We start from the raw sequence: 23,967 nt of genomic DNA, 5'->3' as shown, positions 1-23,967 counted from the left end.
AAGCTTTATTCTGTGCTTGAGGGGGGCCGTGTGTCTTCAAACTGGATATAATTAGATAGAGCTGCACAACTACATCAGGCTCAAATAAATGCACCAACAACATAAGAAACCTTCTCAATGTTTAAACTGTATTTGAGTAAAGATAAGAAATGCAAACGTCATATACCATTGAGTCAATAAGCAAGAGAGCAATAAAACAGTTATCGAAACATATCTGAGCTTTTATTACATCAGGTGGGAGGCCATTTTAGAAAGACTGACTTCAACAGTGACTGTAATGTAAAGCCCCATGGAGAAAACCCAGGCATACAGATAGCAGTGTAAACAATGCAGGAAAATACAAGCACATTACATAAGTAAATACAATTTGTAAACACAGTGCGCTGTGCATGTTCACTAAATGGGGAGCTTAATAAGGGTGAATAAAAAATATCATAAAAGACGTGTTAAAATAGTGTTATTAGATTGTACTGTCACATTTCTAAGTTTCATTGTTTAACATTTGGTTTAGCTTAACAAAATAACTTCACAAATACAAACTATTTACAAAGGCAAAGATTTCACTCCCTTTGGGTCAAAACAAATCATTCACATTATTGACTGGGATGTAAATATGTAATCCTCTAATATACTTTATATCACACTAACAGTGGCGATGAAGACAAGCGTTCCACAGCATACAGCCATCAACTGACACTATGAATCAAAACGTCCATCACTTTCAACTTCCTGCCATTCAGGCTTGGCACTTTCATTGTCAACGTCCAAACAAGCATTGATGTTCTTTCAATTCTGTAAATGTCAAACTTTGTCACCCAAAAACATCAATACGCAACATTCCTCACTTTACTGGGCTCTTTCTGTTAGTCAGTCCCTTGTCACAATTACGATAAAGCAGCAACCATGGGAACAATACCACTGACGTCAATGTAAAAACAATATGAAATATTACTGAATGACCAATTACAGCATGTTTAGTATAAGAGTTAGTAGGTAAAGTAAATATTTAAAGACTATAAAATCATTTATTTAACTATCAAACACTATATTGTAATACCTATAATATAAATCAACATATATTATTACAAGATAGCATAACTTGACTAGATTCAGATACAAATCGTACTTTTGAAGAGGCTGAATGTTGTAAAACCTTGTTATGCTCAGCCATTGTTACACTACCTGTGTGATTGTTACATTTTTAAATTGTTAAACAATTTTCTTAGCTTTCAGTATACATTCAACAATGAACTTGTGCAAAAATATATCACAAATACGCAACTGTAATCTGATATTTTCATAACCTTTGATTTCCATTTTGAAACCCCATTAAAAATATGGGTAATAAAGACTACAAATATGCAGTTTTATGTTCACTTTTCATTTGATTTCATTTTACTGAGCCCTTCAGGAGTGATCAATATCAAATTCTCGCGGGACAAAAACACGTCCATATTACCATCTACTGGCACTTCTCGGAATCATTTTCACATGAAATAATAGCTGTGAATGTAGGAAGCTGTGTAAAAACAACACAGTCCTTGGAGACTAGCTGACTAGATTAAAGTATTTCCTCTTATTTCACTTCCCTTCAACAAGCTGCAAATTAAGAAGGCAATTCTGATGTTTTCCTAGCAAAACACTTATTATTGTTTTGTTTTTTACAGTTGCTCCCCTCAGGCTTCTGCTTTTTCTTTCTCATCCTTCTTTTTCTTACTCTTTCTCAAGAATGAAGGTGTGCGGAACTTATTTTTCTTCTTCTTGGGGGACTTGGTTTGGCTCTCCGGGGTCTGAGCCTCACCTGTCTTCTCATTCGATGTAATGGAGATTTCCACCGTTTCTGAAGTGCTCACATTCAGCTTTGATACTTCAATGCTCAGATCCTCGTCCGTCTCATCTAAGTGGTCTTTCCCATTGGGTATTATGTCTGTCAAAAGATAAATTAATGTCAGCCGAGAGGGATGTGGACAGGAAGTGCAATCTCACACACACACACACACACACACACACACACACACACACACACACACACACACACACACACCACACACACACACACACACACACACACACACACACACACACACACACACACACACACACACACACACACACACACACACACACACACACACACACACACACACACACACACACACACACACACACACACACACACACACACTGTATCCCTTTCATAGATGACACCAGATGGATATAAAACACAGAACCAAACAAGCAGCTATTGCTATCGACTCCAATGACTATTGACTAATTACCTTGTTTAATTGGCGTCATTAATGGAGAGAGGGAGAGGGAGATAGTAGAGCCATCAAATGTTGTCATCTCTTCTGCATCAGTGGCATCATCATCTTCTGTAAACGGATAAAGGTCATCAGGGGTCAGTCATTCATTAGAGACAGTATGTTGATGGGAGTGAGACTAATGTTAGATGAATATATCAATGTCAATTGTTTACCATCTCCACTCTCCTAGAAAAGTGTTAGCATGCTAACATTTTCGAATTAGCTCCAAACACAAAGGACAACCGAGGCTGTTGCAAATATCAATATTGTTGCAGGTTATTAGTCATAAACCCAACAGGCAGACATAATAAATGATTGACCTGATGAGTAGAGTAAGGTTTTAGACATTAACATCTTTCGACCCATGTTGCTAGCATTCCAAAGTAAAAAAAGCAAACACTAGATCAGGGATGGGCAAATGGCGGCCCCCACCTCCTCTTTTTGTGGCCCTCAGATTAATTTATAAACAACGTAATTAATAATAATTTTTTTAAAAGTTACTTGTAGTACTGATACCATCCACTAGACTCCTAGTTACGTCGCGAGCTGCGTACATGATTTCAAATACCGCAAAATAATCTTTGTGTGTATTGTGTTTGTTTCCCGGGGAAACCCTCACAAAAAACACCAGCTGTTGTTATGCCTGCTGTGACGTTAAGTTGCCTCTTGTATTTATGCCTTGACAAGCTTAAAAGTTGTATTTATCATCTGAATTTGGCGAAACAAGTTCAATATTCTAAAAACCAAGACTTTGTTTATTTGAAATCAGATGAAAACAAACTGTCACGGACTCTGCCGTGTTATCTATGATTACTACGCTTTTCATTCATAATTTCAGCAGGAGGGAGGGGGAGTGGCGCTGAGGAACAGCAGAGTGCTGTCCACACAGACAGGTGTCTGTGTGGACATTCCCCTTATTGTGGAATAAGGGGAATGCAGAGACTGGCTACAAGTGTTTTAGGTTCAAGTTAGTGTTCATGACTTCATGTGTATGTCATCTTAATGGTTAATCTCAATACACACACATTTCCCGTGCTTTCCAATAGTTTAAAATAGTTTTATTCCACTGTTTAATAACCTGTTCAATACAAACATGCCACTTGTAAAAATGAAATAACATTTCTGTGAACTGATATTTGTTTAGTGAGCTTATTAGAGGATGTTCCCTTTGAATGTAAAATGTCAATGAAGATGTCAGACTTAGTATATTTGTTAATAATTACATACAACACATGGAATTGTTGTGTGTGTGTGTTCCAAGTGAATCTGCGGCCCCCTGGTAGCCAGTACATCAATGATGTGACCCCCACCACCATCAAAGTTGCCCATCCCTGCACTAGATGGTAAAGAACATTGTTACATTATTTAGCCAATGCGTTCCAAGACAAAAGTGCCAGTCAAATATACAGCAGTATAAATCTATCTCTCCTACACACACCTATTTCTTGTCTGCTGCCATAACTAAAACACAAGTAGATTGACAAGACCAATGTCTTTGCAGCAAGAGTGAAACCATTAAAGGTGGGGTAGGTAATTTTGGAGAAACCAGCTCGAGTGCGCTAGAATTTGAAAATACACAACCGGAAGAAATCTGCCACTTCCTTACAGAGCCCCTCCTCCAACACACACGAACGCGCACATGACCAATGAGGGCACGAGATAAGTTTGTGCCCAGATGGAAGGCTGACAGGCAGGTAGGCCATCCAGTTATTTTAGCCGGGCCGGCTCAGATGATTGGTCGTGCTTTTTACAGCGCCACGGCTTCCACAGATGACATTTTTTAATGGATTTTTTGTCAAAGCACTTAAGATATTCATTGCTATCGGGATGTTAAGAGCATTCCATGGAATATAAGAAAAAGTGTATCTCGAGCCGGTTTCTCAAACTTATTCCCCACCTTTAACTGACACTGTTCTTGTGCAGGTATTTTTACGGGAATATCCTCGTTTCATTTCCTCGAGACAGGAAGAAGCCATTGCTTGGTAATGACTTTCAACTGCCTTGACAACAGGCTAATGAGACTGCTTTTATGGGGATGCAATATAAGTACAGCAAACGTGTTTAAAATATGAAGCTAAAATATTAGCATCCTAAACAAATCATCATTAAGATATCAAGTAATTGCAATTAGTTTATAGATTTTTGTGTCTTTTTTCATTTAAAAAGTTCAAGAATTCCTCCTAATTCTACATGTAATGGGTGGCCTGGCAAGTCAGAGATTGCTGTTAAGATTTTAATATTAGCTTTGTCATTCCATCTCAATTTCTTTAATGACCTCTGGGACCGCAGAGGATTAACTTCAGTACATCACACACTCATAATCTACAGGGGATGATGTCAGATATGAGCTGTATAAACCCAAGTAGGATTACATTAGGGAGAGGTTTTCCGTGCCTCACAAGAGCAATGGTGCACATGGATGCTTTGAAATGCTAACGAAAGCGTCTGACTACCTTCTTGGCCTAGCTGCTTTCTTTCCACCAGGCTCTTGTATTCCTCCAGCATTTTCTCTGTGAGCTCATTGAAAGGGTTGGGGGGAAGAGAGCGAGTCTGCTCTTCGTCCTCGATGATGAAAGCCTGTTTGACAGAAGAGGATAAAAAAACATTTTTGGACAACTGATGTAATGCATTTTTGAGTAAATATAAATAATTGCTGATGGAACAAAATAGAATGTTTCTTGTTCAGACTGTGATGTTTACATTGGTTGCAAAGCTTTGGCGCACATACAAATCGAACTTTTAAAAATCTTGTGTGCAATCCTCAGATCTCAGAGAAATATATGTTGGTTGGTTTATGCATTTCTGGATGCTTTTTATATTCTTATCTTATGTCTTCATTTAATTCTGTGATGCATTGCATTAACCTCTGCCATCAAAATCAATGTAATTCATTACATTGATTTCAGCCAGCTGTTTTCAGCAACAACATCTTTCACTTTTGTAATTGGGTTATTGTTTGTTTGGATGTCTTATGGAAGGAACTAAAGGAGAATACACCATTTCAGTGTCTTCTGTCACATTGACAGTTTTAATATTGCTAGTCGTGTAGAATTGTCTTTATGATCACATGATATAGGTATAATGTCTTGCTTATGGGATTTAATGTTAGTAAAGGGCCCTGTGAGGTTGTCAGGTATGAGGAAGTCTCTGGTTCCTGTTCCACTTGTTCCCCCTGTTGGTCAGACTGAAAGGGATCTCAACTGTTAAGTTAAAATGACTTAACCCTGAAACGAAGGGATTGTTGCACAATGTAGGAGGCTTAGGCATCAGGGGCGGTTCTAGGGGGGGGGGGGGGGGGGCAGTGCCCCCCTAACACTGACCTCTGACCCCCCTGTGTACTGAAACAAATACCAATAACTGTATTGCATTGTTTTCTTATGCGCAATTACTTCATACTGTCTAGTTCTCTTTTTCGTCCTGCATTTATTGTGTCCCCCTCAGAAAATAACTGGCCCCCCAGTGGCCCCCCCAATCAAATTGATCTAGAACCGCCACTGTTAGGCATTAATACATTATTAAGGAATAATCTAACATATATGGGTGGTCATACTTTTCTGTACTTGATGGAATCTAACATTGGCTTTCTTTTTTTGTCTTTTGGTTGAGAAAATGTTATCTATGCAAAAAGTGTTTCCCCTTTTGTGTGGGTGATGAACTTGTTGATAAAGTGACAGTTGTGGCGTAGAGCTCAGAATAAAAACAGTTTATTCTTAGTGTTTTATTTTCTAAAACACCCTGATGTGTTTTGGAAAATGTGCCAGCGCAATTGAGGAAAAATCAATACAGTGACATATTGTGACATATTGTTGCACCAATGACTTTGTGCTTTTGAAAATGATAAATGTACTCACTGGTCCTTTTACGGTGTCCACAACAATGCCTGCTAGTAGCTGAGACTTTGGTCCGGAAGTCATCAGGTCACCTCTGTGCTGTTCTTTAATCTGAATAATTAATAATTAAACTTCAGGAATCTTTGACATTTCATACAATATTATAATACCACAGAACACAACAACGATAGTAGATTTCTTCATGGTTTATCAATCCATCAGCTAGTAGACTTGATAAGTTGGTTAATAGTTGGTCAACAAAAAGATTTTCACAAGGGACTATATGTTGTCATTTTACAAGCATAATCAGAGCATGTGGATTAGTATTGATTTATAAAAAAATAAATATTATTCCAGTTTTTATGCCATAAGTTTATCATACAGAATGCAATGTTTTAATAGTTTATTATAGTTTGAAACTGGGTCTGATTTTTACAATATCAGCTGTGATCATGATATAACACAGGCAATAAGAATTATACAAATTAAGTCTTTAGTATTGATAATTATGTGATGATGTTTCCACTGACCCGGTTCCTCTTATCCAAAACCTCTGTGGGATTAGTGTTAAGAGGGACAAACTGGTTTGGGTCCTCGATCTTTATTGGTGTGCCAAAGTTATTGCCTGGCTCTGAAGACTTCATCCACTGAGAAAAAAAATTAGTGCAAATTGAGGAATAAAGATCAGTATTTAGAAAACAGGCCACAAGAGGGCAGGATAATACAGAGAGTATCAGATAACAATTTTTTAGACCAACTTTAGAGACCAAAACAGCATGGGTAAGATTATTTGATTTCTTGTTTCAGCTCCACATGAGAATCAACGCACCATGGTCCTGGTTCTGGGGCTTACGTCCCCGCTGGGTGAGTGTTCAGGAATATTGACCCTCAAGTAGCTGTTGGGCGAGTTGAGCCACCGGGTCCTCTCTCTCTGCTGTTTCTGGGCCATAAACTTGAAGGGGCTACGCAGACCCAGCTCACCGTCCTCCTGGGGGGCAGCGGACACAGTGGCGGGGATCTCCACATCGTTCTTAGAGCGAGGTTTTTCACGGACGATGGGGTTCCTGTACGAGTAGCCTGTTCTGTATCCCTAGAAGATCACACAAAGTGGAGACAATACTTCAGCAGTTTTTCTTTGCCTTACGTGTAATTGTACACAGTAGTTTTAACTGTTCTTTAGTTTCCCCTCACAATCCATTAAATAAGAACTATCAACTACAAAAGATACAAAACTCAAAGGATGTTCAGGCCACCCAAGATCCACTAACACAATGCTTCTAAATATTTAAACAACACTGTATATACAAACAGCGTTTTTGCAGATGTGCCCAGTTTCCGAGGGAATAGATAACACTTTGGTTTAAAGGAGTGTGTTGTTAACAATACACCAAAGATGAGAGAGACGACTAGAAAAGCGATGAGAACTCGCAGCGTGAAGCCTGAAGCCGGCAGTACAACGCTACAATCAAAATTGGCCTTTTCTCACAGGCAATATGACAAGTTTGCAACAGAAAATTATCCCTGCTTTGGGCTTTGATCATTAATTCACAATGTTGTTCACTGTCACCAGAAGCACAGTTTCCAAATGGTATGAGGAATAACACTTTTTACGCTTGATTTACATATTCATTGTTATAAACAATAGCTTAAAGCACCAGGTCAGTATCTGTATTCCCTTTCAGCTAGACGCTAGTTATCATAGAGATTATCACCACGTTCAGAACAAAATTTTTGTTTTAAATTGTATGCACCATGATATAAGTCAAATTCCTCGTACGTGTGAACGTACATGGCAATAAACCCGTTTCTGATTCTGACTAGCAAATTCAAGATTCAAGGCTTTATCTTCATGTGCACAGTAGCTACAGTGTAGATATGGCAATGAACAACTTAAGTCACAGGCTCCTCCAATAGTGCAACATGAATAATATATAGGACATAAAGCAGAGAAAATAGTGCAAGAGAATGTTTTGACATGTACAAATAAATACAAATAAAATAGAAATAGTGTAAATCCAAGGACACTGGTACCCCTGTTGAAGTGAGAGCTCTGGCCTTTTCACCCAGGCCAGCGCCATACATTACAATCTTGGAGAAAACGCCAAATCTGATTCCTAAATTGAGTACAATAGAGTTCTTGCACTAAGTGATTGTGTGGTCTGTGTGGATGTGACTGCCCACAGCACGCCTCACCATCTGGAAGCAATGATGGAGAGGAGGGGGCGGGCTATGATCACACTGAGCTAACACAGCTGCAGCCCACTCCAGCTACAGTTGTTATCGAGAGAAGCAAACTCAGGAAGACACAGCCTGACATCGGCTGCGTCCAGTCCACAGAACATGTCAGGGCCTGGTCATTAGCTGTGCGGTTAGAATAGTGGGGATGAAGCTGACAGAAGTGCAGCACTGTACAGAAACAACACCTGCAGACAGCATGTTGGCCATAGATACAAAAAACATGGTTTGACATGTTTTTGTCATTAATAGAATCTGTAGTTGTAGAGACAAAATATTACACAGCCTTCATGGAGCACTATGTTCCACTTTTTTCAGATTAGATTTACAAAAACATATCTGGTTTCATTGTGTTCTCTAATCAAGACTTCCAGAGGAAGCGCCTGAAACAGGAAACTCAAAGCATCATGGGTAATAGGCACAGGTCAGGGTTCACTTACCAGGTTGTCCAGCATCCTCATGAGGGACTCAAATTCGGCCTCGCCCACTTTCCACTTGACCTCATTGTCCATCACTAACCCGGCAGCGAACGCGCCCTGAGTCAGGGGTTTGAACTTCTCTCTGTCCAGGAGAACGAGATTATCCACGCCGCCTGAACACCCCATAGCATTCACCTAAAAACAGACAACAAAATTATTCTTGTATACCCTTACATATCTTATGTAGTAACAAGCAACATAGTTATTCTTCGCAAAATCAATGATGGTTTTCCCTAATGCATTAACTATAATTCTGCAATGTAAAACACTAACTACAGAGATTATTAATTTCACAACATATATATTGTCTCTCCCATCTCTCCCAAGATGCAGTAGGATTTCATTTCACAATAATTGTAAATATGTCAGCCAGGCTGTCAATATGTGTCAAAAACAATTGAAGAAAATTCAGTCCAGACACGGCAGGATGATAAATAAACAACCCCCCGACGGTCTCCCTGACACGAGGCAACAGGACTTTCTTAGAACCTCTGCAGGGTTCCACCTGGCTGGCCGTGCACTCTGATCTGTCACACATATTTGATTTAGCATTTTCCAAGCTCTCTGTATGGTAGATATCACATCAGCTTTGCTGCTAAGGCCCTGCAGTGATACTTTGCTATTTGCAACCAAGTCTGATTCATATGTAAAAGAACAAAATCGAGACAGATAAGATAAGATGATTTTTGTCATTGCATGTTAGACACACTGACATTTGTGGAAATGTGATGTATGCCCCTCTAGTATGATTAATGTGTAAAATGTGCATCAAGGGCGCGTTCAGATATGTATTTGAACTGAATATTGCAAGTACATGTCATTTCCAGGAAGAGGTAGCGTAAACAATGGAAATCAAGCTTTTTATACCTGGATTTCACACGCTTGCTGTGAGTGGTACATGTAGTGAAAAGCCTCTTCAACTGTTTCCCCTAAAGCGATCAGGCCATGGTTCCTCAGGATCAATACCTGAAAAATACAGGAAACACTTGAGCTGAATGATCCATCTGAGACATGATAAAACAATATCCAGATACACTTATTACAATGTGACTTAAGCAGCAAATATTCTCATGTCAACATACAACACATGTCACATGCAGTGCTCTTACAATCTGTTCATCCCAGAGCAATAGTCTATGAAAGAAAATGTCTTGTTCACCGTGCCTTTTTTTGAACTGTGAAATCCATAACTAGTAACAAAATCAACAAAGCTGTCCCCAAATACTGAACATATGAGCTGAACAACATCTGGGAAGATGGTGTGTAGACTGTAGACGATGTGTGTCATTTAAATATAAGGCTATATAGCTTAGCATAGAGGCTGGTAGCTAACAGCACCTCTGAAGCTAATTCAGAGACAGATCTTTCTTTACCAGCTTCCGGACTTTAAGCTAAGCTAATCTTATACAGCTTTTAGCTTCATATTTAACAGACAGGTACAGAGTAGTATCTTCTCGTCTTTCTTTCAGAAAATGAAAGTGATAACCGATATATGAAATGTGAGATAATTAAAAGGGGTTTTCTAATATCGTGTCCCTTTTTATGTATGTCTTTAATCTGATAAATAATTGAGGAATTAACTCATTTTACAATCCTTTTAGTTAAAGTTGGTTTGCAAATCGAAGAAATACACGACATGTTTGTTAGAGTACAGTAGTGTAACACACATAATCTCTTTATGTTAATACTGTGCACAATAACTCATTAACATGTGCTAACCAACACATATGAAAGACCTCATATACAGTACAGCCAGTTGTGCATACAGTATAATATAATAAGTCATGACTTCCACCCAGTGGTTGAAAGGCTGCTCTGTCCCATGAGAAGAGAGCCTGTCACTAATGAAGTCCCTTGGTTTGACAGTACCTTGGCAGTTGGGCCCAGAGCTTTCTGAAACTCCACCTTCTCCTCTTTATTATCAAGGCTGCCATGGAAACCAAAGCAGCTCACATCTCCGAGAAGCAAAGCCTCCTGGGAAATGGGCAGGATTGCACATTTCATCGAGGACACCTGTTAACGTGGGATAAAAGCAAGCAAGAGTGTGACGCAATAACATATAAATAGAGGCACATTTGTAGCTGTGAGGCGCAAATAAAAGTTTCAACAGCGATGTTCATCATGTGCTTTGCGTTTTACAGCCCAGCTTCAAAGGAAAGGATAAAAGCACATTACAGGGTGTCTGCGTCTAAAATAAGTAGCAGGGGGCTGCTTTTAATTCAGCCCTTTCTCTCTTGTACAAAATAAGCATTTAGCAGCAGCTTTTATGCTTTGATTACAACGGAGCTCATTTAATATCGGCCTGCAGCTTACTTACAGCAGCTGTAGCGGGGGTGTGTATGTGGATTACACATCTCACATCAGGGCGCATCGAGTAAATGGCAGCATGAGGAGCAAAGCCAAAGACGTCAATACCCAGATTAGTGGAACCCTGGTCCACCACCTCACCAATTATGTTCACTTTCACCTACACAGGGCAGAACAAAAGAAGAACAAAGTCATTGTTATTTTAGAACAGGACAGAATTCTATTTTTAAATATGCAACCCGCAAGTAATTACATACATTATGCCTGAACCATTAAAAGGTATCCCGTGGAGTCTTCGGTTAAACAAGCAAACTATGTGTACATTAATGAATCAACGACGAAAACACTGTGTCTATCCTCGAGGCCTGACTACGTGTTGACTTTATCGTACCGTTTTTTAATTGTGTAACCTCCATTGTTTACGTCTGTGTTTGCCTAGTAGCTCGAGGTCTATTCTTCCCTGCTGTTTGCTGCCAAATTACTTCTATATGTGTATTGTGTTAAGCAGGTCCTTGTTTGTGCAAGGTCCAGAAAATCACATGTTTTCAGCCAAGAAATTATTTTTGCTTCAATCCATTTGACTAGATAAGCCTTTCAAACACAACATTTTCACTGCGGTCCAAACATTTGCTTTCATGCTTGCAGCCCACAAAGGGAGGCATGCACCTGTATGTCTAGCAGCAATTTAACAGCACCATAAATCACATTTAAACAACCACCCCAAAAAAATAACCTCCTTTTTTGGAAGAAAAGATCCTCTTTAAAATGACAAGCTTTATTCGAAAACCTCAACTGGAGTTTTATATGTAAAGTAAATAAAAGTCATAATTTCAAAAAAATATCAAACTCATCAGACTATAACACAAATATGTGTTATAGTATGATCTGTAAAGTAAGGAATCCAATTGGGATTTGAGCACATGCCAGTTAATATGACCTTCAATTTAAAGTGTTTTCTTTTTGTAAAGTCTGAGTAAAATCACAAAACATTTTAAGCACACTTACTGTAAAATGTAATGTTTGTGTATACAAATGTTTACCCAATGCTATGTATATAACATTGAATTGCAAAGCAGTCTTTATTAAATTATAAAGATAATGAAAATATTAACAAACATTAAGTAATTGTGCTTACCAAATTTGCCGCCGTCACCTCAGCGAAAGACAGACCTCTTGGACTAATAAGAACATGGTCCTGCTCTTTACTGACACGCACCTGAAACAAAAAGAACATGTTTTAAAGGGACCATGTCATGCTTTTCCGGTTATTACCCGTTCCCTTGTGTGTTATGAAGGTTTGTATGCATGTAAACGGTCTGCAAAGTCACAAACCCCAAAGTACACCCTGTAGCGAGTAAAACTCTAACACAGAAAATACCTGTCTATGCTGCCCCAGAACGCCTCGTTGGAGATTTCTCTTTTTTTTCCTGGTACTAAGTGATGTAACGACGACCCAAATGGACCCATTGGTCCAAATGGACCAATTCGTGGAGCTCCTCACACACACACACACACACACACACACACACACACACACACACACACACACACACACACACTCTTTTAGCGGCAAAAATGTGACGTGCTGGGGGGGGGGGGGTGATAGTGGAGCCTTGCAGCGCCGCAAAACTGTGGCGCGCCGCGTTTGGGGATGCGGGTGCTAGTGGAGCCTCGCTGATGGGGCTGCTGCAGCCCCCTCAGCACCCCCCCCCCCCCCCCTCTTCCCACGTCCATTCGCAGCGCAGGCTAACCGAGGCTAACCGAGGCTAACCGAGGCTAACCGAGGCTAACCAATGAGCACCTGCATGTGTGTATGAGAATGGCCCTGACACCATTTCATCCCAGATTTAAACTCCTGGCAGGACAAGCTCCAGCTCAATTTTCGCACTGAACAGAACAAAGTGAGAGAGGGACTGCAATATAAGAGGGAAAGAAAGAGAAACTTTAAAACTGTTCAATTGTTATGATGTGTAAAGACTGATATTGTTCTATAATCGGCTGAAACTGTTAAGTCATGATGTGAAACGGTTAACAAAGAAAAAGAGAAACTCAAGCTGCTGCTACACTTTATTTTATTTATCTAAAATTAAGCACTTTAAGATGCACATATTTTAAAAAGCTATTTTATTTATTTTCTCTATTTTATTTTCGAAATGCAGCGTGAGAGTAACATTACACATATCCACAGTATTTACTGTATATCTGTATAGTTCAATGTTAATTTACAATAAATATAGTTGTTTATGAATTGTACTTTCTTTATTTGATTGGCAGTCAGTTGTTGATTACATGCAGACGTTGATAAAGCTACAGGTCACTTCAATATATATCACACTAATTCATCCTGCTATAAAGAGATGCTGTATGAGAAACCCAATGTGAGTTTGGAAAATTGCACAACGTAAATCTATTCTAGTATACCTCAACAATGGAATTATGATCAGTAGAAATGGCCATGTCATGGGACCTTATAAAATGTGTATGCCAAGAAATCTCTGCAAACGACAATAGTAATTTTTTTATTGTATTTACACATTCTGCTTTTAACAAATATTTGTCCTCTTGACATTTAACATTTTTGATAAAAATGATATTTATTGTTCAGCTCTAATAAAATCTTTAACTTAAGTTATATTGAATGAATATCAGAGATTTGTTATTCTGAAAATGTCAGTGATGATTCTACAGTGTAGAAATGAGTGCTTGCAGAGTTTGCATAGGAGAAATTAACGCTGTTATATATAAAAAGGCGATTTTTATCCTTATCACGGGACTTTCTAGGCTTTGTCTTTTGGGAAAATATGAGCCTTTTGTCCTGACATCCCAGGTGTTCATCACATATTTCTGTTGGGGAGCTGTACATATTCACAGATCTGACTTTTCTAAACCATAAATAATATATGGGCTCTGAAAAAAGAGGAATTTCACTTTAAGCCCAATAACCAGAAAATATGAGTCACCGGTAAAGATACACAGACTTTGTGCTGCATACATAGGCAGATGTGCACTGAAGCGGCAACAACTTGTGATGTTGTACTCACAGTAATGTAGGAAGTCGTAAAACGGGCCCAGCTGAAGAGGTCAACAAGCCTGTAGAGGCTGGCCAGTCTGCAGCGACTTGTTTTCTCCCCTTTGACATAGGACGGGGACTCGATGCCATACAAGTCATTGACTGGAGTCACCGTCCCAACACCTGCTCCAACATTTAAAACATAAGCAGTGACTTGTAAAGCATCCACAACATTAAATATGTATTATTTGAACATCTACAAGGTTGTTTACTTGGTTAAAACATCCCAAAGTCTCCACGACTGAAGCTAAAAAAAAGATATTTCTTAGAATTCCCAGCGAGAAACCGAAAAAGGTATTTTTGGCCTGTGATGCCATATAAGGGCATTAAATGATACAAGACGCTTTCTTTTCCAGCCACTTTAGCTTTTTTTTTTTTAAAGCAAGTCTGCCTTTGCAACCCTAAAAGCCATTTCCTACAGTCAGGGGCGGCTGGGGATGAAGGCTAGAGAAGGCCAAGACCTACTAAATGACTGGTCCCTGTACTATTGTGCACTACATCATCCACAACAAAAATGACCAATGTTCCCTAAACGTTGTTTTGTTCAATAACTCCAAATATCTGCCTGTAGTATAAGGCTACATGAGATTATCAAATGTATCTATGTTGTCTGTTAGTGCTGTGTGTTTAAAGCACGCTACTTCTGAGGTTCTCCCAAGTGCTCTGGGCTACAGCTAGCAGGATGTATGAACAGGATGTATGTGTGTTTGCACAGTAACATTTTATTTGATGGCTCTGCTTTACCAACGTTAACGGTCACTGCTACAGTACTTTGTAAATCCACAGATACTTTCTGTGGTGACTATGATTTTGATTGTGGTTGTTTGAGCTTGTTGTCATCAACTTTGTGTTCGATTTAATTAACAATGTGAATTCAAGTAAATTGCTGTGTTTGCGTGGTTGTATAACAATTCGTAAATGATTAGCCTTCCCTACCTTGAGCGTCATCAGACGCCTTTACCTACAGTGACATTTTCCCAGACATTTACAAACTTTTTCGAATTGAGTACTCTGTGACCTATACAGAAACGCAACGCCAAGAGGTTAGGCTAACATAATTAAATTTGCAAACTGCTGTAATTCGTTATCAAGACTGGTATTGAGTGCTACTTAATAGAAACATTGACAATGAAGAATGCTGTTAACAGCTTTCTGCCTTTTGTGCTGTTTCAGGGTTGTTCAGTGTCACAAGAGTCTTACAATGAAGATATTCAGCCTGCATAATGCACAGAGTGAACACACTGAATGTCAATCAGGCCTGAAGAGGGACACACATACACACTGCTACTCACTGATGGGTGAAGTCAGGGGGCCTACCCCTCCCAAGGTACTTGACATGACCAGGTCAGCAATCTGTCTCAGAGCCAGGAGACCTGTAGTGCTGGTGCCCTTCGTCACATGGTCCTGAATCAGGCCTTCCAACTCATCTTTAAACACCTGTGGACAAAAGAGAAAGAGTACAGCTCCATTAACCTAGCAACAGTATAAACACAACCCTAACCTCATTCCAACACTTTTCTCGAGATGTCAGGGAGCACAGCATGCTTATTACATCAGTACACAAATCAACCAAAGACCATTAGAAACCTCTTTGTATGTCTGGGAAAGGGCTTGACTAGAAGCAGGGGGGATCGCATTAAACCTCACAATCAATTTTTGCCTTCAACACTAGTCTGTGAGCCTTCTTGAAACGGCACTTTTCTTTCTGTGCGCAGCAACTAAGCTCCAGCATTCCGCTTCATCCTACCACGGTTCCCATGGTGATGATGAGCTCCACTTGTTGGGCCTGTTATGCAATCGCAGATGAGTGTGGGCTCGTCTTATTTCTATGCACTTCATAGTCATGTGTTTATTGAGCCTCCGTTTACTTGATCTAGCCAGAATACACCCATTCTGAGATAATATCTGCAGAAAGAAAATAACTAAAACCAAAGAATATTTTAATGTTTTGGTTAATAGTTTAAGCTATAAAGTATCTGCATATAGTGAAATAGTGAGAATCCCATTTTAAATTGCTTATTTTGTCTGAACAACTGTCAGAAACCCAAACATATTCAATGTAATATTGTGTTAAGACAGACCGCAAATATCTGAGAAGTTCCAGAGACTGTTTGATATTTTTGGGTGAAAACCTAACATACATTTTTATCGATTATCAATGTGTTTGCTAGATTATTTCTCCTCAAACAGCTGATCTTTTAATCCATTTGTTTATTCAGCTTTAGCTTACAATATAGATACTTTATATAACAAGTATGTAGGAAACGTACCTCTAAAATAATTTGTGAGTACAGATAATCTGTAATGACACTAGTAAAACAATAAAGAGATGAAACCTCCATATTAAACACAAATACTGTGACAGTACCACATTTCTTTGGTGCTGTAAACTCACAGCTAAAGCCATATCTTAGCACAACAGAGACCTCCACATAAACAAGAACAAAACAATGCCTTTCTGCCAGTCTTGAGTGAAGGTAAAGTAAGCCTCTCCTGCTTTAAAAGCGTTGTTTATTACTCATACACACTGAAAGCTTGTGTGTAGGAGGGCACTTATACGGCGCCGCGGGCGACATACCGGACTCTGCAGGATTTGGGTGACCCTCTTCTTCTGCTCCATCATGTTGAAATCCTGCTTCAGGTCGGGCGACATCATCTTGCTGCGGAGATAATCAGGGTCATTCTCGTCCATGCGGTCAAAGTATCGCTCCTTGGGGTCGTTGCTGGACAGGGACAGGGTGAGGGACCCCGCCATCTGCCTCACCTCCACCAGACTCATGTCTTCACTGCCCCTATTCTTCCTCTGGGATCTGCAAGAGAGGGTAAATCATAGCAGCTTACTTCACATTCGGGGCTGTCAATGCAGCGAGTGTTGCTTTTGCAGAAGATACTGTATGGGTGCTATGGTGACTCATGTAATTATAGGGATGGAGACAAAAGTGAGGAGGACTTCATCATGATGGCAGATTTGTGAATACAAAGCTGATTATGTGCAAAAAGGTTGAGTTAGTCAGTGTTGCTGTGCACATAATCATGCAAGTTTTTTTTTTACTGAACTAGGCTTAGTACAGTTTAATAACACACTGATGAATGTGAACATCTTACACTTACAGACGTCTCATTCTTAGTTGTTCTAACAACAACTTTGGAGGTTTTAGCACAAAAGTTGAGTCTCTTTCTTCTCTCACAGAAGGAGGCAAACTATTTAAGAGTGAGATAGAAGGAGCAGGCGGCTGATTAAATGTCAACAGTAAACAAAGGTAGGCCTCATGTAAACGTGCCAGTTTGAATAGCAGTTAGCACCTTTAGTGCTGGGGTACCTGCATGTGGGGGTGGAGGAATACAATAGAGTCTTCTACATTACATTAGGCCTGCACATGAAATAGTCTCACTGCACCAAACCAAATGCAAACGTTCACTTCTGAATAAGCAGCAGCTTGTTATCCAGAGAACTCGTTGCATTGCGTCAAATTACAACTTTAAACCATTTATACTGCGAAAAACACCGAGGGGAGAGGATATATTAGCCGGAGCTACACTTTGAAACGTACACACGCTCTTTAAAAACAAAGCGAACACAATCCCACGAGGAGAACACTGTTACTGTAACTTGAAAATTACCTGAAACAAAGTGGTCGGTTGGTGAATTAACTGACTCCGGACGATGTGAAGTCGAATTACTCCGACAGTGGCTCCAGAAGTGAGGATAAATAAACCAGAAGGATGTTATTCCCGATTCGGATACATGGTGGGAAAAGAGCGCAACTTGGTGCTGATAGTATCCAGCCGGAGCAGACTCACTGCCCGCTGCGGGTGAGATGAAGAAGAGTGGCTGCATGGAGGACGATGTGGGTGTGTTTGTGTGGGAAAAAGGAAAAGTGACCATGTGACTTAACTTATCCACCCACTAGGCCTTATGTGTGCAGCGGGACAAAGGAATGGCCACTCAGGATCAGTTCCGCTTTTTTGGATCTTCTTTACAACCATAAGCTTTAGGCTACTGTAATATTCCTGCACCGCCTTGTAGTTTCACTTTCACGACCTTATGTCTGTGATATTGTTTCCTTAATATCCCTCAAGGAACTTGTTAATTTTGCTGCAGTTTGAAGCAGGGTTTGGGATTTCTTTGATTAGTCTTCTTCTCTCTGGGTCTCGTATGTGTGATTCAGTAACTCCTACCACTTATTTTTCATAAATAACTGAGGCTCCTGTGTTACCACAACCCCTCAGTAGAGGTTTTCATCAAAGCTATATGGCCAAGTCATAACAAAACCGAGCACTTCAAAGCGGGAAGTGCTTCTCTCTGAAAAACGTGTTATATAGGATGTTTGCTCTCAGAATGAAAGCAATGGAATACAGATGTTCACTCTAAACAGAAATAGTATGGTTTTTCTGATTATTTGTTCACATTACCAACATCCACAAACACGTTGTAATCCGATCACGTTGATGTGCAAAATCCATTAATAGGCCATAGGCCTCCAGTCTTTTTAAACACTCCAATCAGCATATCTGAATATGCTAGCTTTGCTTTCTTGTAAGTCACATAGCACAACAGTTCACCTGATGATAACATAGCAACATAAGCCTGCAAATGGAGTCTCATGCCAGGTTGTTGCATAAAAACACCCTGCTTTTCTTTAATATACGTTAATTGGCTGTCTTACAGTAAACAGGAAATAAGATCAAGATTAAAGCAAATGCATAGCGGTGCAGTTTTATCCTGCTAACGGAACAGGGGTCCTTTCCTCTCTTCAGGCCACCTCTCAACTATGTTCTGCCTTTGGCCAGTCTCTCCAGAGTCCAGAGAGTATTGCAGCAATATTCAAAATCACTCCTGACTACAACTCTGGAATGCCTATGTTCTCAGCACCATGCTCCTGCCAAGCAGAGAGTTATTATCCCTTTAATCACACACAATCAGACACACTCAAATATTATTGGGAGTAATAGAGAGAAGGATTGAATCACTGATTGACAATAACAATGCCAGGAAACAGAGTGGAGTCTGGGAGGCGGAGCACATCATGTGGACATATAGATGTAATGAAAAGCAGAACTTTCTCACTACAGAGCTGCGTGAACCCTGAAACCCTGGATCCCTGGATCCCTGGGTCCCTGCCTCCCTGTTTCTGGCAGAGCTCCCACCGAAACCACATTCAGGCTTAAATGTCTGCGCACACACGTACTAAACACACACTACATCCTCCCACCCGCCAGCCCCCGCATTCTTGCTGACTATTTGAACTTTTCAGCGAGGGCCGTCTGTCTTGGAAGCATTGACCAAATGTCAGGTGTTATTAGTCGACGTCTCATTCATACAGATTACTGCCCGAGATAATGATGTCTGCAGATAAAAGCACACTTTTGTCTTGTCACAGACCAGCTACTCCACTACCTCCGCATGCACATACACAAATGCAGCCATGATCCACAGTAAACCCTGTGAGAGAGAGAGATCAGTGCAAAGAATAATGAGCTGTACCGTATTGTGGTTGAACTTTGGTAGAGCTTAAGAAAGAAGTCTGGCACTTTGGCAGGCAGAGCTGAGAAAGTGTTGATGCATGAAACAACCTTTTGACCTGGAGATTCTCTCTCTTATAGTTGGTCTCCTCTCTCCTGCTCATGGTTGGAGGGGAGGTTTATGACAGCAGGCTGGTTTTTTATCTGGTTTCTCTGCACTGGGAAAAGCCGAGGTATCTTACATGATATAGCCCACATACTGTTCAGTGAAGGTAAAAGGAGAATTTAAAGGAGGCCACTGAAGGCTCATGATATTATCTGCACTGTTGTCTTTAGTCACACATTGGTAGAGTATCATTAAATGTGCAATAGGGGAGTTGTTGTCCATTGCTGTAATTGTAGGATGCTTCTTAGGTTAAAATTCTTCATTGTTTATCGTAAAGGACATTTTACGGTAGCCAAATTATCCACAGAAGTTTCCTCTTCTCTTACATAAAAAAATCAGTGTTTAACCTGCCAACACAGGAGGAAAAGGCCCCAAATTGACCAGAAACGTTTATTAAGCTTGTTTCTATGATCATTTAGGACCAGAACTCAAATTAGTAATTCCTTAATCCAAATAAAGCAATCTCTATAAAAACAGCCTTTCATTATTTCCATGCGTCACTTGTGCCTCATTTGTTCCCACAATTGTTGATAGCTTTTTATCCTGAGATCATTCATAATAATTTCAACAGATTACAACTGGTGATTTGATAAATAAATACGGTACTACATGAAAGCAGACTTATGTAACAGTGTTTGGTTCATTGGATATTATTACAATATCTTAGTCAAATAAAACAACGTCTCTTACTGCTGTAAAATTATGTGGAATGAAAAGAAACCCTTTTGTCTTCAATCTGATGCACGATAGTCTCAATAACACTAAAGTACTGCAGGGCAAGTACAATACATACCAGATTCTGCTCTCGCAGGACCTTTGTTATTGGAAATTATGTAATAATTTGAATTGGCATCATCATCAAGGTTATCAGAACCTCTCTGTAAAGTGTTTCATTATTTAGCCTGAAAGGTCTCATTGAGACAAGATCTCTTGTTCCAGAAAGCCCTGAACCCCTTCGTAGCAACACATGTACATTTTTGTCATGATTAATGCGGAGGGAAGATGACTACTTTGTCTTTGGGCTGTTGCCATGTGGTTGCCATGGTAATCAATGCTTATGCTGTCTCTTGTCTGAGGCTGAGTAAGGAGACAAATGGTTGCTGACATCCACTATTACAAGAGGCTGCTATCTGCAAAATGCACTAAGAAAGAAACACAACTCTACCAGTCCATGGAAATACAATGCGAACAAGAAAACATTTTCCTGCCTCTTTGATTAACTGCTGTTCCTTGTAATTACAGCACAAGGCTCATTGTACTCTCTCATTAACCGAAGCCATTCTGTATTGATTTCCGAGAAGATTGAAATCACAACTGTTACCCTTCCAACTACAGACATCTTTGAAATATTGGCCATAACCTTTTCAGAGCTTAGCCAGACCCTGATAACCATTTCCTGATAATGATACTTTGGCCACTGCCGGGCACATTTTCTATCAACTCAACCTGACCCTTGACCCTGACTGCAAGCAAATGATACCAATTGTTTAGAGCACAGTAATCTAGGAAGATTATTTCTTGTTTCCAGATCCAAATATTTTAATGTGTTTAATTTATTTCCCAAGTAGTCTACCCAATTTGCTGCTCATTGTCCACAATCAAAACCCCGAAAGTGATGTGTGAATACATCTAAACAGTGTTTTGACCACATCTGAAATACTTTTAACACTTTAAATGTTTTGACCCTGTTTTCTGTGTTGTTCTCCAGTCATTCTGTAATGCAGTTTAGATTAAAGGAACTCTAACATGATGGACATTTGGTCTTTTGAAACAAATTCTCACAGCCTTAGATACACATCTATAATGTAGCTTGCTACTGAGCATATATGCATGTAGCTCCCTGACTGAAAACAATAACCTCTCTACTGTAGTTTTTCAGGAATACTGTTCATATAAATAAACATTTGCATTAAGTCAAACTTGCACACAAAGCTTCGGCATCTGCCTTTCAGGAAGGTTGCAGAGAGAAGAATCTCGTCACACTGAGTTTTTATTTATGCTCCTCAACAATGCCATTGTTTTGATAACTTCACACAGAATATATCAGCGCTCAACTTGCTAAAATTGGCTACACTCTCACAGCAGGGTGGGTGGCAACAACAGAGCATACTTTGAACCTGAAACAATTTACATTTACAGTTGGAGCGGTGCCTTCACAGCTTTTGGGTGTAGAACCGCACCGGCACACACATGCATGTAGTCGCACACACACATCGCAGTGGAGTGGAATGAGACAGACATTGTTTACCTAAGTGGAAGAGCTGGCCCCTACTGTGGTTTTCTTTGGAAGGCCTCCATGTTGGAGATCTAGTAGTTTGTGTGCGGTTCACTTTAACTCAGGGCTGGGTTAGCGGTCTGGCTAACAGATCCCTGGTATGTTGTCACATGGTAACAACATAACAACTGGGAAAAAGTGTTGATTTTTGATTTATTAATGCTGTAAATCCTGCAAACCACTAACATTTATGTAAAAACCCGACATTAACTACAAACACAAACATATCCTGCCAGTTAAGTAAAAGACTGCCATTCATTATGGAATTCCCTGAGCCATGAGCTGACGACATAAAACGTAATCTAACCTTAGCTAAGCGTAAAATTCATATAATAAAAAATGTGTAGAAATTTGAACAGGAACAGTCAATTGTACGGTTGAAAGGGTTTGGGTCATGACCTGCCTTTTCACTTTTATGGCTTTCTATAATTCACATCATCAGGCACACATATTATGAAATCCTATTTCGGCCCCAGCCCCACATCTAAAGTCAACACATGCTTGTTTGGAGTAATGTTTCTACAGGTTGACAGTAATTGGAAGCAGCTGTTTGAAGCCTCTGCAGCTGGAGTTGGCAGTTCAGCTGCAGACAGGCCAGTTAAGCAATAAAGATGTATTAGAATGTTAAAGGTAGAAAATACATAATTCACTTTTTTAATGCAAACCAAGTTATTTAATTTGAACCATATTCACCATGTGTTAATATTCTGGATTTTCTTTCTAGAAAGCACAGATCCCCATTAAAAAAATATACTCTAATGTACCATATAAAGTGTGCCTTATCTTCTATCAGCGCATTGAAAATAATCTCTTATTTTTCAAATCTTCGAAGCCCACAGATCACAAAATTGCAACAACCCACATACCTCATCTACTTAGCGAACGCCTGCTGTTATGTGTAAAAAGGTGAAAAGAATACAACTTACAGTGCTGGCTGCTTTTACACTTTATCCTGAAGGAGAATTCTTCAGGTTTTACTTCAAACTCCCACGGTTCCAACAGTTACTAGCTGTTTACATTATCACTTTGAAGAGGGTCATCTGGTTTCCCAGAAGAGAGGCAACTGCTGCTTGCCTCTGATCTCCTGAACTCCCTCGGCTCCTCAACGACGGCGGCTGCCTATTCTCACAGGAAAGCAAGGAAACTTGTCAGAGGAGGTTCTGGAGACCAAGCTTTGAGATGGGCATGGAGTGGACGGAAAAGAAAAATGGGTGGGACAAGCTTCCACCCCCGTTATATTTAAATATATCCTTCTTTGCTTTAAAGCAGGCTTATTCCCTTAAATCAAAGATATTTTGAAGGTAACACTAAATATTGTATCAAGCAGGAATTAATAGCTAATCTGTGTCTAACCATTTATTGAGGAAAACTGCAGCAATTTCCTGCCAGGCATATTTGTACTCTGCATATTGAGCTTGCTACAGGATTCTAAATGTTGCTGTCGAGGAGGATTGCACACAGAATGCTTGCCCGCTATCACCTCCTCCCACACACTCTCTAACAGTGAGTGAGTAGGATGTGCTGCTCTCCCTCTGTACGGCACCTTCTGAATACTCCAGGCATCTGAGAGTGCATGCTAATTCTGTGGAGAGATAACAAAGAAATGCACATAAAATGATGACAAATGATCAACATGTAAATGTCGGATGCATGCAAATGATAGGTCGCTCTGGGTGCAGTTTGTCTTATCAAAACAATAAGAGCACTTACAAACCCATTAGGAAACACCAAGAGAGTGAAATACGTGAACGTTTTCCAGCTCAACAAGGCTCTGCTATGATATCTATAGTATATATCTAATGTTTATGTTCTCGATACGCATATATATTATCCATC

General features: G+C 39.8%; 1 protein-coding gene across 2 annotated transcripts; it reads right to left on the bottom strand.

Moving 5' to 3' along the window:
- Positions 1 to 200: 200 nt before the first annotated feature.
- add3b (adducin 3 (gamma) b) lies at positions 201 to 23,544 on the bottom strand. Of its 2 annotated transcripts, none has more exons than XM_034100547.2 (15): positions 23,058 to 23,544; positions 16,806 to 17,037; positions 15,520 to 15,664; positions 14,199 to 14,350; positions 12,293 to 12,373; positions 11,168 to 11,317; positions 10,720 to 10,863; positions 9,718 to 9,816; positions 8,812 to 8,985; positions 6,966 to 7,226; positions 6,667 to 6,783; positions 6,158 to 6,247; positions 4,760 to 4,883; positions 2,280 to 2,375; positions 201 to 1,927 (listed from the first exon to the last, which is right to left on the bottom strand). In XM_034100547.2, exons 2-15 carry the CDS (start codon positions 17,004 to 17,006, stop codon positions 1,677 to 1,679), a joined length of 2,085 nt encoding a protein of 694 aa, XP_033956438.1. In that variant the 5' UTR covers positions 17,007 to 17,037; positions 23,058 to 23,544; the 3' UTR covers positions 201 to 1,676. The 2 variants fall into 2 exon arrangements, with proteins under 2 accessions (XP_033956438.1, XP_033956440.1); XM_034100549.2 differs by lacking the exon at positions 23,058 to 23,544 and adding an exon at positions 17,849 to 18,078.
- Between the last annotated feature and the right edge of the window lie 423 nt (positions 23,545 to 23,967).

This window comes from Pseudochaenichthys georgianus, chromosome 15, assembly GCF_902827115.2.
Source record: "Pseudochaenichthys georgianus chromosome 15, fPseGeo1.2, whole genome shotgun sequence".
Taxonomy (NCBI): Eukaryota; Metazoa; Chordata; class Actinopteri; order Perciformes; family Channichthyidae; genus Pseudochaenichthys; species Pseudochaenichthys georgianus.
This window is presented reverse-complemented; position numbering and strand designations above follow the sequence as displayed.